At 40.1% G+C, this 14,633-nt stretch overlaps 1 protein-coding gene across 7 annotated transcripts in view; it reads left to right on the plus strand.

The window, feature by feature from the left end:
• Window positions 1-14,633, plus strand: part of mrtfab (myocardin related transcription factor Ab) — a 34,995-nt gene that overhangs the window by 3,949 nt on the left and 16,413 nt on the right. Inside the window, exon 1 of one of the 7 annotated variants that reach the window (XM_077502836.1) lies at window positions 1,442-1,666. The exons of 5 other annotated variants lie outside the window; for them this stretch is intronic. In XM_077502836.1, coding sequence (XP_077358962.1) covers window positions 1,636-1,666 — 31 coding nt within the window. In that variant the 5' untranslated portion in view covers window positions 1,442-1,635. Of the gene's footprint in view, window positions 1-1,441; window positions 1,667-11,954; window positions 12,633-14,633 lie in introns of those variants that run through there. One more of the 7 variants, XM_077502834.1, reaches the window with a different exon arrangement.

Here is a 14,633-nt window from a genome sequence, read left to right on the forward strand (position 1 = left end):
AGATCTTCTCTTAAAATGGATAGACTTTTGACTGAGACATCCCAGCACTGTCTTGTGTTTAACGTCATTCTCTCTGATATTGCTTAAAACGACCATAATAGCTGGAACAGATTGTTGATTGATTAATTTTGGCATCTCTACAGCGTGGTTGCAACTCTTTTAGATTAAAACTCTTTTACTGCCACACGTTATCAAAAAACGTGAATATGACAAAGGCTTTGATCGTTCACGTCATCCTGGAAAACGTTCTATTTCATCGGATCCCGTCATGTTTCATTGTAATTTCATACACCGGCAGCCCATTGAAAAGAGATACAATGCTGCCATCTGCTGACCATCGTTATGGAGTGTTTTTGATTCCATAACCCATTGACCAGGCAGCGCTGCACTTGGACTTTTTCTAGTCGCTATTTAAACGTTTTTGCAGGTCAAAGAGTTAACATTGCCAAATGTGTGGAGACACATTGAAGTCATTTGTCACTGGGCATTGGGGTTAAGTAAGGCCAGATCAGTAAATGAGTTACCACATTTTGGGAGTTCCAACTGTAGCGGATCCATCCACAATTACGACTACTCGGAATTTGGTCAACTTTTGAGCTGTGATTGCAGTCGATTGAGACATTTCATAAACATTTTCACCACATCGTATCAAAGAAAATGTCCCACGGCCACACAAATAGCCTCCCTCGGGGTACCACTCCCAGTTTTGATCACCCTCTACTCTCATTGGCCTATTACTTCATTCTAGCAGCGCAAAGCAGACGTGTTGCAGCAAGTAATCACGATCGAAGGCGCTTGAAGGCGGCATGTGCGCACGCGTACTGTAGCGTTGGCTGGGAGACGATGTGGAATGCCCCCGTAAAGTTGATCAAAGTGTTTATCTCACGCCTAGTTATGCAATAGCATTCATTGCACAAGGTTCCTTCCTCAGTAATAAACAGTCAGGGAGATTTATTGTGTGTGCATGGTGACATGTTTTTCAGGAAGAGGATCAGGAACATGTGTAGGTCATGTGTGTGTTTGTGAGCTGGAAAAAAAAATCCAATTTCCTGTTAACACTTTTGCTATGCTGTGATGACAACATGATAATAGTTAGCAAGTTTAAGGAGGTTTTGAGTGTGTAGGACTGCGCGCCGCAACAGGAAAAGCTATAAGAAGGACGTGCAGGAGGAGAAGAGGGGCGGGGTGTCTGAAATGTCACTTCTTGCATAACAGGGAGCAGAAGGAAAATGACAAGCAAGAATGTATGAAAGTCAAGAAAAGACTAGGCTTGGACAACCAAATAATTGTTTTTATCTCCCTTTGTGATGACAGTGCAAAGTTAGAATTGTAAAAAAAAAAAAAAAGTTGAAGCTCTTGAGATGAAAACTGATTTGGTGGAGCTTGTCATCGACTACAATCTACACACGCCCTCTCTGCCGGGGCATGCACTCACTTGTAGACAGTCCACAGAAAGGGAATGTGAGGTGCAACCTGTGGACTTGCTCCGTTTAAAGTGACTTTTCTGCAGCTCTGCTGTTGCAGTTGTGCACCGATTTTTTTTTGTTTTTTGGCTCTCTCTGCACGTTGTTTACTCGGCCTAATTCGGAAGTATGAGGCGCTAATATCTCCCGGAGGGTGACGCTTCCTTTCGGGATGGTCCAGAGGGATATGACTATCCTGTCAGGTAATGTTTATGGCGGTTATTTTGTCTTTGAAATGATGGGATGGCAGTGCCGGAAAAGTCACTTAGCAGAATCTAATTTGAATCAGGTTGCTGAGTGCGGGTGTGGTGAGGATGCTTGCATGCATACATTGTTAGAATAATGACTTTGCGTTTTGTTCTGCTGTTGTTGTTGTTTTCTTTAACTCTTTTACTGCCACACGTTATTGAAAAAAAACAAAAAAAAAAACAATGCCAGCGGATTTCGAGCATTTTAACTCATTTTTCGAAGCAAACAGAATGTTTTTTGTTTTTTTTTGCTACATAAACAACATGGGTACTACATGAAAGATCGCATTCCATTCTTTCATTAGAAAAAAAGTATGTTTCTACCTTGTTCGTTCTTTAGTAATCACAATTTGAAAATAGGTCATTTGAGTGACATTGAGCGAAAATTGAAAAGATAAATTTTCTCCACAACAGTGACTTTGATACTAATATTTTTTGTTTAGTGACGCTCCATCAAATTAGGTTTAATGTTACAAAGGCTTTGATCATTCACGTCAGCCTTGAAAACGTTGTATTTCGTCAGATTGTGCCATGTTTCATTGTAATTTGCAGCTCTAGTTAGGGCCCGAGCGGCTACCGCTGCCATCTGCTGGCCATAGTTAGTGGGTGTTTTGGATTTCACAACTCATTGACCTGGCTGCACTTGGACGTTGCACTGACCACTGATATATTTAAAAAAATAAAAATAAAAAAAAGTAGTTGACGTCACTTAACGTTTATGGCAGCATACATCGTGATTTTACTAAACGTTATTAAACGTTTTTGGCGGTCAAAGAGTTAAGAATGAATATATAGATTTTTTTTTCTTTTTTTTTTGTGGCTACTATTTTCATACTACTACATACAAATTGAAATGTCTCCCTCAGAACAGATTGTTCCGTTTTACAATGCAGGCAGTGCTGTAATCTGTATTTTATTTTATTTCCCCCCCCCATGTGCCACCAGTGCATTAAAGAAGGCCAAGCATTTCATTTTGGATCCTTAATATAATGTGCAGAGGTTCTCTGCCAAAACGCGTAAAGGACTTGATGTTGAAATTCCACCAGTGTTTGCCCACATCATCCTGGCATGTAAACAAAGACCGATACAGATCGCATCCCTTCTCCCCACCCTTTTGCATAATGACAATAGATAGGTCCAGCCGACATGGAGATGTTATGTAATGAGGGCTGATTATAGGACGCCTAAGTGCTCTTCATCCTCACACATTAAATTTGCAAACAACAACACGCTGGAGTCTGAAGTGCGTTAGATTCGTCAGTGAGATTCGTAGCCTGGACGGGAGCAGTCGTCATTTTAGGGAAACTTTGTTATGTAACAGGTGGGGAGGCTGCCAATAGCGGAGACCCACACGGCAACTCCGTAAGACTGCAGAGGGAAGAATGAGCTTGGAAAAATAGTTTCATATCTTGACAAAGGATGATTTAGCGTGGCAAAAATGTCACGAGTTGCATGAATCGAGACCAGCGTTAGGCTGTGACTGCTAAAAAGATTTAGTGACGGTTTTAAATGCAAACATTCCTGCAGCAAACCATTCCAGATGCCGTGTTTGAGGTGAAGTCATAATCTACACAGTGCAACATCTGAAATTGAAACACCCCTGAGCTCATATAATTTGGAATCCTACCAAAATCTTGTACGACCTCAACGCATAAATATCTCAATTTAAACTGCGACACACGGACGTCATTACACGTCATTTGCACTTTTACCTTTTTACAGTCAATTAAAGACACTATAATCATGTCACTCATTCACTCCCAGCCATTTTCATTGAAGCTGCGCCCTTCGCTCTCGGCTGTTTTAATTGATTTTGACTGATTTTGCAAGGCCCACAGAATATTGTGTTCTATTGCTATAAAAACATGGAACATGCCAAAAGAAAGATTAGAGTCTCTTATTTCATTATCTGTTTCTGATTTGCAGCAATTAGCAATAGAATATAGCTAAGTATTTCATCATTATCCACAACTCTGCTTAGAATTGTGGGGAAACGGCTTGTTTTCATCATGGCCCTGGTTGATCTATTATACTCTGCTGGCGGTTTTTGTAATTATAATTTTTTCACCTTTTCTCTGCAGTTGAGAGGCTGCATCAAAGCCTTCTGTATGCTCTAGCATTTAAAAAATAATAAAAGTACGTATAATACGTATTTGGGATACATTTAAAATAGAACATATTTAGACGTTTTTGGGAGCAAATGAGTAAATAAAGTACTGTTGCCTCCTCGCTCCAAAAGTGTAGTTCTGCCCTGCGTCACTGTATTTCGCCGTTTTTGTTTACTTTTGCTTGTGTGTTTCTGGTGATTTGCGACATCTTTCATGCGTTTCTGCATTTCCACCGTAGAGATACAAAATAATGTTTAAAACGCCACAGCGAAATCAATGTGTTCAAATTGAGCATGTTCAGCGAGCGGCAGCGTAAGATGGCCGCCGCACAAATAGAGCATGCGCAGAACACTTCATAGGCGGCACTTTGATTGCATTTATATGACCCGATATTCGAGTTTTTAGAAAACGGAATAAGAGCGTAATCGTGCACGTTTACATGGTTATTGACTGCATGTAAACGTAGCCAATATGTAAAAAATGCCAAATGAACTTGAACAACTGCAGTTAGAAGCGTAATATGTGGCAAGAGCTACATTGTTGTACGAAAAATGTACATATTTATGCAACAGCATCCCATCACCAACACACACAAGACTTGCACCATCACCCTCGGCTGCTTCATATCTCGTCACATTTGCAACACGGACATGCACCTACAGGCTTTGCTAGCCTTCCTGTCCTGACAGTGTCGTATTTCAACAAGCCCTTTTGCACCCTTACTGTACACATACTTCAGCACACTTTGATTTGCGGTCTAAAAAAAAATACAAAAAATCCTGTTAGATAATGAAAAGTGAGGGACGAGCCCAAATCAGATCTGTTGCCTGCAGCTTGAGAAACGCAGCATATCAGCGGCGCAATCGTGAGGTCTGCTCCTAGCAACAGGAGCTCTGGCGAACGCACACCCACAGACGCAAGCCCACTCATGCCGCTGAGGAATAACACACACACTCACATACATACACTTTCAATATACGCCTTGTCGGTTTACAAAGCGTTAAATCATGCGGCATCATTTGGTGCAAGTAGCCATGAAAACGTGTAGAAGTCTTAACAGCGACAACAAAAGTTATTATTAGCTATATAACACCTACGGTTCTTGATCATTTGTGCAACCGCTTGTCTGGGCAAGTATTTAAAAAGATAAATATCAGCAAGCTTAAAAATGTTGGGCCACACCTCAGCAGCATTTCAACATCTCTGACTGGTGGTCTGTCTTATTTTAGTGGGTGAGCTCATCCACAAATCCCGTAACACAATTTTCTTTTTTTTTAAATGATGCATTTTTAGGTGCATACAAAACAATAAGTGTTTTTAATAAAAAAAAAAAAACTTTATTAACCCAGTTTTAGGAAACGTTTTGGGGACCCATGGAAATAGTGTTTGAACTGAAACCAGCCCTCTGAGTGAAACACAAATCTTACCTTCGCTTGTGGCTTTTTTGCAATACTTATGCACCACTGCCATTGGTAATGTCATGGGAGACTACAGGGGAAGTACACATTTTGGATAAAAGAATTAGTGTGTGCGTTTCACATTAATCATTAAAGTTAATAAGAAAACGATGTCTGAAGAAATAAAGGGTCAACCAGTGTTCAGTAATGTCAAAGTTTGTGGCAGGCCTACGGGTGTTAGGGGGAAAAAAAAAAAAAAGGGATTTTATTTCCAAAGACATAAGCAAAGAGGCAAGCAAGGGACACGGAATAACTTGTCAGTTAACAAAAAGATCAAAAATCAGTTACAAAGTAGCAAACAAAAACATACTAGATTAACCAGAGACGAATGACGGAAACTCAGTGACGCAAACGAATGATCCAACATCGAGTGCGAGGAACGATGGAACTAAATGGGAGCAGACTAATTAGACGATGACAAACGCCTGGACATGACACAAGGGGCCGAGGGTGCTGATTGGAAGACGAGGGGACTGGGATGATGAGCTCAAAGACAACAAGGAGACATGAAACGAAGACCAAACCAAACTAAAACAGAAATCATGACAAAGCAAAGACCCAAACCATAACAGTAATGGCTCATGTTTGACCTTAGAGGTTGCACTATAACTTAATAGTTTACCTTTAACACACAAAAAATAGAAATGTGTGCCAGCATTAAAGGTCTGTGTCTAATTATGATCTGGTCATTGGGTTCAGTGAAATAAGTCAGTGTGCAGTTTTTTTTATGAGATGTTAAGTGCAGGAATAGAACTAGGAAGACGACTACATTACTGCTCACAGCAACTTGGACGGCGCTAATAGACAAAGAATACACACATACGTTATCTCAAAGAGACTTTGTCAGGCCTAAAACCTCTCTCAAAACAGATGAAAGGTACTTTTTAGTTCTCGCAGTGGCGCTAATTGGTTGCCATCTTTTCTCGAACCTTTTTAGTGGGACAGAATCGGAAACTCCTGGTAGAGGGAAAATCACAATCAAAGTTCCTCTGCAAGTAGGGCAGGAGGTTAGGGGGATTGGTACAACGAAAATGACTTTCAGACGTCGGAATTATGTAACAGCTTGTGACTAACTCGCCATCGTCGAAACGCAACCCTTCTCGATTTCTTGCAGACGTTCTGTCTTTGTTTCAGAATTTCCCATGTGCTCACAACAGCTTAGTCTTCCTCAGCCCGTCCTGGTGTCCAGCGAAGGGTCATGTTATTACGTAGGAGCAGCTGCCAGCTGGCCTACGCCTCTGGATTTCATTCAGCGCTAGTGCTTTTATAGACCTCTGCAGTGTCCTTCAACAGTGTACAATTTAGACCTCAGTTGGACTGCGTCTATGGACGAGATGTGACAAAGTGGAGGGCGCAACTAAAAGAAACCCTTGAAACTTTCCAAGACCCAACAAAAATGACCAGCACTCAGGTGGCTACAATTGCTAAGTGTTCTTTGTGTAATTGTATACCACTGGGATACTTTGGACTTTTTCTTGTTCATCCACCACAGATATTTTTGTGCACAGAACACTGGTCACAGTTTTATTTGAACATGTTCACATTTAGCTCATCCAAGATTGATTTTATTTATTTATTTATTTATTTGTTTGTTTTCCTAAGGGTCCAAGAGTAGGTAAGAAAATCTAATTTGCCAGCTAGTAGAGCATCTACACTCACAAATCCCACCATCATTATAAAATCCTGCATTTTTATATCAGTGAGCTTCCAAAAATCTTCTGAGTAATGGTTCACAGCATTTATTGGTTGATTTCTTAGTAATAGTTAAGTGCTGTCAAATGATAAAAAAATAAATAAAAAATGTAATTAATCGCGGAATATTCCGTAATCAATCGCGATTAATCGCAATTTAATCACGTTTCTACTACTATGTTCTACAAAGCTAGTAATATATATTTACTTTAGATTTAGAATATGGGAATTGACGTAAAATCATTTGCTTTTAGATGCCCAAAAACATCCGGGATTGGCTCCAGCATGCTCGCGACACTCGTGAGGAATAAGCATTACAAATCATGGATGCATGAGTAGATGAATGATCCGCCAAAAACGTACAACTAATCTATTTGAATTTGGATTTGTAAAGTGTTTACCATTCTCTAACAAGCGTCAAGCAAGAAAAACAAAGTAAAACTGCCTGTAATCCATCTTCCCACCACTGAATCCTTCCAAGTTTGGCTCCAGATGTGAGCTGAGGCTCAAGGCCGCCGCAGGAAGTTAATAAAATTGAGTTAACTGAGTTAATTTTTTTTAACACTTTGAAGAATATAAATTAATCTCCAGAGTTAACAATTTGATTTGGATAGCCCTAGTAATAATTGAATGAAAAGTGACTTCAATAAGAGTGTCTTGTTGGATGAAAACCTGCAATAAATCGTACATTGGCAATGAGGGAGTCGGGATTTCCAGAACCAGAATTCCATTTTTTTTCCCCTGAGGAAAGCAGTAAGGAAAATGTATGGCTGTATGGGAATTATTGCAATCATCTGATCTCTTTGGATTCACTTGGCGCCATTTGCAAATGCACAAGTCGTTCACCTTTTCCAGTACAAACATTGAGTGAGTACACTAAGTGATTAAGTGCACCCTTTCTGTTGCTCAGTTTACATTTGAGTGTCTTATTAGACTATGACACGAGTGTATATTCTGCATCTGACGACGGCTCGGCAGGCACGTTCTCTTGTGTGAGTCATCCTGGTTAGAAAACTTTTACTGAGTCCCAAGTAGTATAGTTGACTGCCTGGTGTGTACAAGCTCTAAATTTTTCAGGCTTAGTCCAGAAATGTTAGTAGATCAACAATAAGAAATCCCAAACTTGATGTGCTGGGTCACAGCCAAATACAAACACTTGTGGTAAATAAATTCCACAGCAGATCCAGAGAGGGAGAACCAGGAAATAAAGGAGAAAAAACACCGTCTGTTTTCTCTGCTGGAATGTTAATAGCTGGTGTGACTGAAGGTAGACTGACACTTGACTTGCTTAGTGTTTTGGCGCCGTTAATTGTTTTTGAGTTCATTTATTTGAATTTACTCTTTTCATTTTTTTATATTTGCATTTTGCCATTAGCATTCTTCATCACTTAAGTCAGGAGTTTATTTTGAGGTCCTCGGTTGGGTTTGGTCTGTCGACTGGGTCATGATTGGTCATTGCCTACTTCCTCAGCACAAGTGATGTCATCTTCGTTCGACAGCAAATAGAATTACACGCAAAATACTAACTTTTTGCTGCTGAAATAGGCTCAATAAGTCAAGTATCCCTTTAACCGCTCTCATGACCACTCTCATAGGAACGCTTTGATGGATTATCCCCCGGATTTCTGCCCTCTGTTTAGTGCAATTGTCAACTCATTTACGGCATATTCAAAATTCCTCAGGGTTGTTACGTGGACTCACATGCACCTAAACAGCCGCCATGACTGGTCATTGGAACCAAGATTCCGCTGTAGCCTGAGAAATATTTCATATAAATATATTTCTTCTCATCTTCACTGATAGTCACTGCAAGGATAAACTATCCTCTGCAGGCCAAAGGAAAACATGATCCTCTGCTATTTATGGACAGACGTTCTCAGTCCGACCGTTTTATTTCTGACGCTATCCCCTTTAGGGTTCCGTGTACAGTTGGGTTGAAGCGGGCTTGCTCGGTCTTGTTTGTTTGTGATTACTTGATGAGTTGGTTTGGCTATTTTACCGGAATCTTTCTTTATAGTGATTGTAAAACTTGGGAATTGGACAGGAAGTTGTGGGCAAAAAAGAATAATGTGTAACCCTGTTCAAAATAGTTTACGGTTCCATGATACCTAATCTTATCAACCATTGACTGTTTGCCCAGGAATTACAATGCAATGAGTCACTTATCCCTCTACACACTAAGTTGTAGTATTAGGTTGTTTCTCCGTGTTTTTTTATTGAAGTCTACTTTTGAATTGATTTCTGCAAAGTATAACCACGATTTATTATTTCCAATGTTCAGATGCAGTTATTCGTAAGACTTGCCTCCCGAGTGGTTCAGGTTATAATGACCTTTTGAAAGTTGTGGGGGCGGCATTGCTGTTCATTTACGAATCAGGAAGTGCAGTATTTCTGCTTGCATAAAGCCAAGAGTTTTACGTTTATTTATTTATTAAAAAAAAAAAAAAAAAACGTCTTTCAGTGAAGGGTAAATAAAGAGCCTGATAAGAATGACCAAGGCCAAATATATTTCATGGAATGTTCTCAACGTCTGAACTATGATAGCTCTTGCCGTAGCCAACTGTAAATATTGGCACTTTTATTTTCTTGAAACTGCATATAAATGCAGCTGAAATTTTTTTTTTTTTCCGAACTGCACAGTAAGGACTCAAATCATTGTTACTCTAATCATTGCTTCTCTGACTTGTTTTGGTTTTCCCCTCGCAAACAGTTCCATGAGAAGCCGAGGAATCCACATGGGATTGAACCCTAAATAAGAGCGACATAAACAAGCACAAACAAAGGAGGAGAACGAGAACTGCTGGTGCCTTTTTTAATCGAGCAGATTCGTCATCGCCTTGTCTTTGAGTTTAGTGTAACATTAACATTTAAGGACATCTGCCGAGAAATAACAAATTAAACACACATGCTAGCGTTTGCTAACCCTTTCCTCTTTAGCTCTTAACCATTCCTCTTCACTTTGCATCTCCTTACTGCGGCCAACAGTCTTTTGCAGATTTTAATTTAATTATATAATAATGGCTGTTTACTTTGTAGAAGTAGAAATGACAATGCAGAATAAGTAGATCTCAAATAGGGGCAATTTAGGGTCGTGATATATAATTATAGCTGAACAATTGAAGATGCTGGAATGGGATGTTGCATTACCTAGGTCAGGGGTCTGCAACCTGGGGCTCTGGAGCCACATGTGGCTCTTTAGTCCCTCTCCTGTGGCTCTCTGTGGATCTTCAAAAAATGAGTAGAATTGATTTATTTTTTCACATATTTTATATTTTTTTTTAGATAAAATATTCTTCAAATAAATGGATTTAGATTAAGAAAAAAAATTCCAAAAATGTCCATCCCCATTTTTTAATGACCTAAAAAGGTGCAAAAAAAATGATAACATGTCCAAAAAGGAAGAGGAAAAGCAGAAGTTTGCCATGAAATGTCCGTTAAATTGCCAAAAATGTGAGAGAATTTAATTTAAAAAACTAAATAAAAAAAAGGTAGAAAATAAAATGTTTACAAAGTAACCTAAAATTTTCAAAAACAAAGGCAGAAAATTACCATAAAATATTTTTGGAATTGTCAAAAAAAAAAAAAAAAAAAAGGGTCAGAAAATGTATTTAATTTAAAAAAAATAATAAAAAAAGGCGCAGAAAAGAAAATGTTCAAAAAGTAACTATAAAATGTCAAAAAAAAAAAACCTTAATGAAGAAATGTATTTAAAAAAAATGTATTTTAAAAAAAGGGGTGAAATAGAGTAGCAGAAAATGGCCACAATATGTCCATAAAAATGGCAAAAATGTCAGGAATTTTAGGGAAATGTCTAAAAATGAAACAATTCCACACCCAAAAATAAAAAAGGTGAAAAAATTAAAGTTATAAGAAAATGAATGTCAAATGATTTGATACTGCTCTCCTATTTTTGTATTGTGGTGGTGTAGCTCTAATTAGTTCTTTGGCTGTCAGTACATTAGACTAACACTGTTTCCTTCATCGCGATCTTCAAATGTTTTGCGGCTCCAGACACATTTGGTTATTTATTTGGCCTAAAATGACTCTTTTTGACAGGACAGGTTGCTGACCCCTGACCTAGGTTGAGATAATGATGGCAATAATCCCCACGACACAGACTTTGTAAAAATCCATTTATGTGTGACATAATCGATGAGGACTGTGTTGTTTATATTACTGCGCCCACACAGCTACTCCCTCGTCCCGACGTGTGTTGTCATCCGTTTGTATATCTGCTGTCCAGACTGTGAATCAGTCAGACTGTGAGCAGCTGGACTTCAATCATTGAGTCCGTGTGAGTTATTCTAGTCCAACTGTTTGTTCTGGGTGAAGGGCTGTTTTCTTGTGCCATGAGGATGTTATGAGTCACCTTTGTGATATAAGTGGTCTACTGTACTGGTTGGTTATGTCTGGGTGTGTTACATGTTTTAGTTATTCACAGACTGCTCTGTGCTGCATCTAAATGGTGAATATAAAATACTGTAGAAGCAATTTTTTGTTTCATTTATTCATTCTAAGAATATTGGGTTTTAAAGTTTGTGTGTATGTTTTCCTGAAAGTAACCTTAGCCCGTGAGTGCACAGGTGATCCTACACTGAATACGGCCCCCCTTACTGCCAGCTGGTCATGCTATTTAAAACAGAGTTGGGGGGGGGGGGGGGGGGGATATTCGGTGGGCAATTTACCGTCAGCCTCCAGCACGACCCACCGGCCTCTTTGTTGGTGGAACTGGAATGCAAGTCACTTTTTAACAAGACCAGGAAACATCGGCTTCCACATTCTATACTAGTTCCTCTCCAGTTCGACAAAAATCTACAAATACAGCACTGAGCAGTAAAATAAGTGCCTGATTTATCACATCTGTGATGTCATCCAAGTTTGACAGCTAAATGGACTTTGCTCTGAAAGCGCCGTTAGTATGTAAGCGGCTGCCTTGCCTTTGCCTGTAGCATTGAATGAATGGCAACAGCTGAGCGGGAGAACTTTATCGGCAACACTCCCTGCCTTTGTGCGCGCGCGCGCGCATGACTGCGTGCGAGTGTACGTGCTCGCTCGAGCTACAGGAGGAGCTGCAACCACAGCAGAAGTCTCGCTGGGCACTGCTCCGCTGAAGTGCTGTCCTCTCTTCCTCTGCCACTGGCCTCTGTTCCACTTCCTCCCACGGCTTGTTTTTCCTGGCCACGACTCGACCCTGTGGATTTCTTTCAACATCCTTCAAGTGGGGGGGGGGGGGAAATTCACATCGCAGCGCTGTCGTGACTCGCCGGCCGCCACTGCGGAGAAGAGAGTGGGAAAGAAGGCGTGAGACGCTGAGGCAGACCAATCGATTATACTGATCCACAAGCGACGCATTGAAAAGAGGAGAGGCAGCCTTCCTCCTATTCATTTTTACAGCTCTTCCCTGGCTTGCTCTGGACTTCTACGGAACATTTTGGACAACTGGACTATTTTGTCAAATCAAAGAAGAGGAATGCGGCCTTTGAGTTAAATGTTTGCCACTACCACAAACTAACTAATCTCCGTTCTAAATGATTATGCTGGACACCAACCATTGCCTGTCCTTTGAACACTCCCCGTTGGGCTCTCCTCCAATGGGCGACGACATGGACAAGGCAGGAGTGAGGATGGATCATGATCGACATGTCTATCATAGCCTGAAAGAAGGTGGGCAACCCATCGCCGCATGCAGTCGGGAGCGGCGATCTGATTTGTGTTCATGCTACTCAGCCTAGTCTTCATATTAGTACTGTATTTGCTAAATATAAAGTTAGCAGGAGTTAGCTAGTGATGGTGGGAGTGAGTGTAATGTCATATTGTATCCCTAGCAAATGCTTTCAACATGTGATTTGAAATCTTGAGATGGGGGATTGTAGGTATAAACTACTCAACTTGCAGGTCTTATGTGAGGTTGTTAATGAATCATTAGCCACAATTTCAATTTGCTAAAGTGTATACCTTGTTGATTTCCATCCTGCTCTGGTTGTGCAAGGTGGAATTTTTTTAGTTTTATGTCGACCAATCAATGGGAATGGGCCGCAGTGTATCTGTCTAGCTATAGGAGACAGTACTGCGCCAACCTGACACAGCACATGGCTGCATCGGTTGTAAAGTGGTGTTAATCAAATTTTTTGGCACCCGTCATAACTTTTTGGTAGGGTGTTTAACTCATTCACTCGCAGCCATTTTCACAGAAGCAGTTCCGTTCGCGCCCGGTTGTTTTACTGGATTTTGACTGATTTTGCAAGGCCCACAGAATATTGTGTTCAATTGCTATAAAAGCATGGAACGTATCAAAACAAAGATTTCATCAGGAAAAAAAAAGTATGTTTCTATCTGTTTCCGTTTCGCAGCAATTAGCATTAGAAGAGAGCTAAGCTTCATCAGTTTTCACAAATCTATTTAAAATTGTAAGTAATTGAGCTTTTTTTCTAGATGGCCCTGGTTGATCTCCTTTGTTCTGCTGCCACCTGCTGGCCGTTTGTGTAATAACTACTATTTCTGCAACCATTCTTTGCAGTTGAGAGGCTGCATCAAAGCCTTCTGTATGCTCTAGCATAAAAAACAAAACAAAACCAAAAAAAAGTATAAATACGTCTTTGGGACACTTACATTAAAAAAAACGTATTTACACGTTATTGGGAGCAAATGAGTTAAAAAATGTCAAATCAGAAAACCAATACGGGACATTATCGGCTAAAAAAATAGACCATCCATCCATGTTTCTGTGCTATCTTCAACTTGACTTATTTTTTTGGCTGCTCCTTCACTGTATTTGAATGGCGGCTTTCACAGATGAATGGAATAGTGTGAAGCCACTGGAAGATCCTGAATGTGTTGCTTGCTTCTAACAGTGCCAACGGAGCTGCTTGTGGCCAACGTTTTTGCTCGGCGCAAAATGATGCGCAACGCTTACGTAAATAGATCATTTTGACACCAATGCTAACTTTAACCTCCATGGGGACAGCTGGGTTTTTGCGTCGGTGTGCATGTACCCCATTTCCACCTAATATACGCTCAGTGGACACAACTTTCAGTTAAATGGAAGTTTGTTAGAATTTTTTTTATTTTTTTTTTATCTTCCCTAAACCTTTTCAGACAATTCTATGCTAACTTTGGGATGGCCATTTTCTGGTCCATCATGACTGTGCCCCAGTACACAAAGCTAATTTCATAAAAGTATGATTGGTTGATTTTGGCCTGTCAAGAGCCCAGATCTCAACCATTTCACACACTTTGCAGGATGAATATTCGCAACTAAACCTACTCCAAAACCTTGTGAAAAGTCTTCCCAAACAAGTTGAAGCCTTAGCTGCAAGATTACTCCATATTGTCTCTTTCTGTAGGTAAATTAAATTGTATGTATGGACACGCGAGTACAGTCAGATCATCCCAACTGGCTACCAAGATCTTGTCGTGGTTTCAGTGAAATCTTCTTCCTTCCTTCCTGATGCCTCCGAGACCCTCTGCCCAAACTGCTTCCCCTTCCTTTGAGTCAGTGGATGCACCTGAAATAAAGCCTTTTAGAGACGATACCTATTAACTCATTCCAACCCAAAAACGTGTAAATACGTCTTTGGGAGTGAAGTGCAAAGTATTAAAAACGTATTTACATGTTTTTGGCTTGGAATGAGTTAATAATATAAATCAAGGTATTGTTCATAATTG

Source organism: Festucalex cinctus, chromosome 17 (genome assembly GCF_051991245.1).
Source record: "Festucalex cinctus isolate MCC-2025b chromosome 17, RoL_Fcin_1.0, whole genome shotgun sequence".
Lineage (NCBI taxonomy): Eukaryota > Metazoa > Chordata > Actinopteri > Syngnathiformes > Syngnathidae > Festucalex > Festucalex cinctus.